This window comes from Notolabrus celidotus, chromosome 20, assembly GCF_009762535.1.
Source record: "Notolabrus celidotus isolate fNotCel1 chromosome 20, fNotCel1.pri, whole genome shotgun sequence".
Lineage (NCBI taxonomy): Eukaryota > Metazoa > Chordata > Actinopteri > Labriformes > Labridae > Notolabrus > Notolabrus celidotus.
In genome coordinates this window covers 1,170,710-1,173,209 of record NC_048291.1, presented here as the reverse complement: position 1 = coordinate 1,173,209, position 2,500 = coordinate 1,170,710, and the positions used below count along the sequence as shown (strand labels likewise).

At 47.6% G+C, this 2,500-nt stretch overlaps 1 protein-coding gene across 1 annotated transcript in view; it reads left to right on the top strand.

The window, feature by feature from the left end:
• si:dkeyp-69e1.8 (uncharacterized protein LOC100001340 homolog) overlaps positions 1 to 2,500 on the top strand; it is a 5,051-nt gene that overhangs the window by 975 nt on the left and 1,576 nt on the right. The window contains exon 3 of the mRNA XM_034710487.1: positions 1,174 to 2,500. This exon is cut by the window's right edge and continues 1,576 nt beyond it. Coding sequence (XP_034566378.1) covers positions 1,174 to 1,995 — 822 coding nt within the window. The 3' untranslated portion in view covers positions 1,996 to 2,500. The remainder of the gene's footprint in view (positions 1 to 1,173) is intronic.

Below are 2,500 nucleotides of genomic sequence, written 5' to 3'. Positions count from 1 at the left end.
AGTCTGTATGGAGAGCGACAGCAGGTGTTCTAGAATTCTGAGAATTCTAGAATTCTGTCTTTGACTTCAGAATTCTGAGAAAAAATTTGAACATTCCAGGACAAAAAAACATCAGTGTTCTCCTCTTGAGGACAGACCTGACAAAGCTTTTTACTTTCAGCTACAACTAACCTGTAATTACAGATTCTGATTCAGAGACATGTTGAATCTGGATCTCAGGGTCTGGGTTTTAGTCTGAGAAGGGTTCTGGTCTCTGTCTGTAGTCTGAGTAGTATCCACCAATCAGGTGTCAGCAGGAAGAACAGTCTGTATGGAGAGCAACAGCAGGTGTTCTAGAATTCTGTCTTTGATGATGTCAGAATTCTGTCTTTGATGATGTCAGAATTCTGTCTTTGATGATGTCAGAATTCTGTCTTTGATGATGTCAGAATTCTGTCCTTGATGATGTCAGAATTCTGTCTTTAATGATGTCAGAATTCTGTCTTTGATGATGTCAGAATTCTGTCCTTGATGATGTCAGAACTCTGTCTTTAATGATGTCAGAATTCTCTCTTTGATGATGTCAGAATTCTGTCTTTGATGATGTCAGAATTCTGTCTTTGATGCTGTCAGAATTCTGTCTTTGATGATGTCAGAGTTCTGTCTTTGATGATGTCAGAATTCTGAGAACAAATGGAACATTCCATGAAGAAGGTCAGAGCTAAAGAAACATCAGTGTCTCTAATCCTCTTTCATAGACCTCCATTCAACAAACAAACATTGTAGACGTAGTTTTCTTCTCCTCTTGAGGACAGACCTGACAAAGCTTGACTTTGGACTTTGGACTAATCTGCATCATGATGTTGTTATTTCAGCAAACTGAAGACCCGTTAATTACAAGAACATCACAAGAACATCAGTTTCTGTTTCAGGTTCATACCGCTGAAGGAAGCCAGAGGGAAGCCTCTGTGGAACTGTTTACAGTGAAACTGAGACTCAGTACTAATAAAAGAATGAATTGATGCAACTACAAGGAATTAGATTAACCAAAGAAATTATGTTTATTTTGCAGACATGTTTGGAAAAGTTAATTTTGGTTCTGAACACAGGTTGATGAGGCAGAAACGCATTTCAAAAACACATAAGAGATCTTCAAACACTCTTTGGATTGTAAGTTTTTGTCCCGTCCCGCAGGTGGTGGTGGTCTCCAGTCCGGCCTGGTTCAGCCCTGACTGCGACCCAAAGGACAGAAGACGCCACATTTCCTCCTTCCTCTCCTTATCCAGCCCGGGTCCTCACGCCTTCCTGCTCTGCGTCCCCGTGAACGACTCAGCCGATGCAGAATCCAAAGCTCTGGACGTCCTGGAGGAGCTGCTCGGCCCGTCTGCGGTCAGCGCCAACACCATCGTCCTCTTCACCCACACCGAGGAGCTGGAGGAGGACGAGCGGATGGAGGACTACCTCGTCACCTGGAGGAAGGACCTCGGGGCCCTGGTGGGGAGATGCGGGGACCGATACCACACCCTGGAAACCCGCGGAGGAGACGAGGAGGCGGAGAGGAGAGCGGTGGAGGAGCTCCTGGAGAAGGTGGAGCAGGCGGTGACGGAGAGCGGGACGCCACACTTCAGCTGCCGTCTGTACGAGGAGGCGGAGGAGAGAGTGAGGCAGAAACAGGCGGAGCTGGTGTCCCCCGCGGACGGAAACACCACAGAAGAAGAGATGGAGGCGGTCCGAGACGAGGCGGAGAGGAGCGTAGATGATTTAGACGTGGATGTGGAGAGCTTCTTCTCCTCCGTCAGCGTCTCTCCGTCCTCCTCCGCTCCCTGGTTTCTCTGGGAGTGGTGGGAGAAGCTCGCCGGGTGGATGAGACGGCTGCCCAAGCTGGTGAGGAGGGAGGCCCTGCTGGGGGCGCTGGTGGGCCTGTTTGTCGGGGGCCCGTTTGGAGGTATGATGGGGGCCACGGTGGGATCGGTGGCGGTGGAGGTCGGGAGAAGAAAGACTCAGAAGAACAAATAAAAGATGATCGTGTTTAAAGAGTCGCACCTTTAAAGTCACTTCACTGTGTTCGCCTCACGCCGTGTTTATCAAACTTAGCTTTAGCAGCTAGCATCTTCCAAAGCAGTATTAATGTTGGACTGATGAGCTTTAAGAGTGATCGTCAATGCCTCGGTCATATCTCCACACGTAGCTGAGTGAGCTCGGTGCTGACACGTTGGAGGAACATTAGCTGATCACGTATTTATCGGCCGAGTGCGCTAGGATTTATAAAACACGCTAGCCGACCCTCTTTTCACGGCGCAGTTAATCAAAAAGAAACATTCTTATACGCTGATTTTGCCGACGTTATTTGGAACTTTGCTTCGGTAACTTCTGCAGCAGACACACCGACGATAAACGTTAAGACGTAAGCGTAGAGAGCGAAGTTCGTACATTGAGCAAGTGATTATTAAAAGCAACATCTTTGCACATCAAGATACAAATAATGAGAAACACGTGACCAACGTCCGATTATACGGATAAA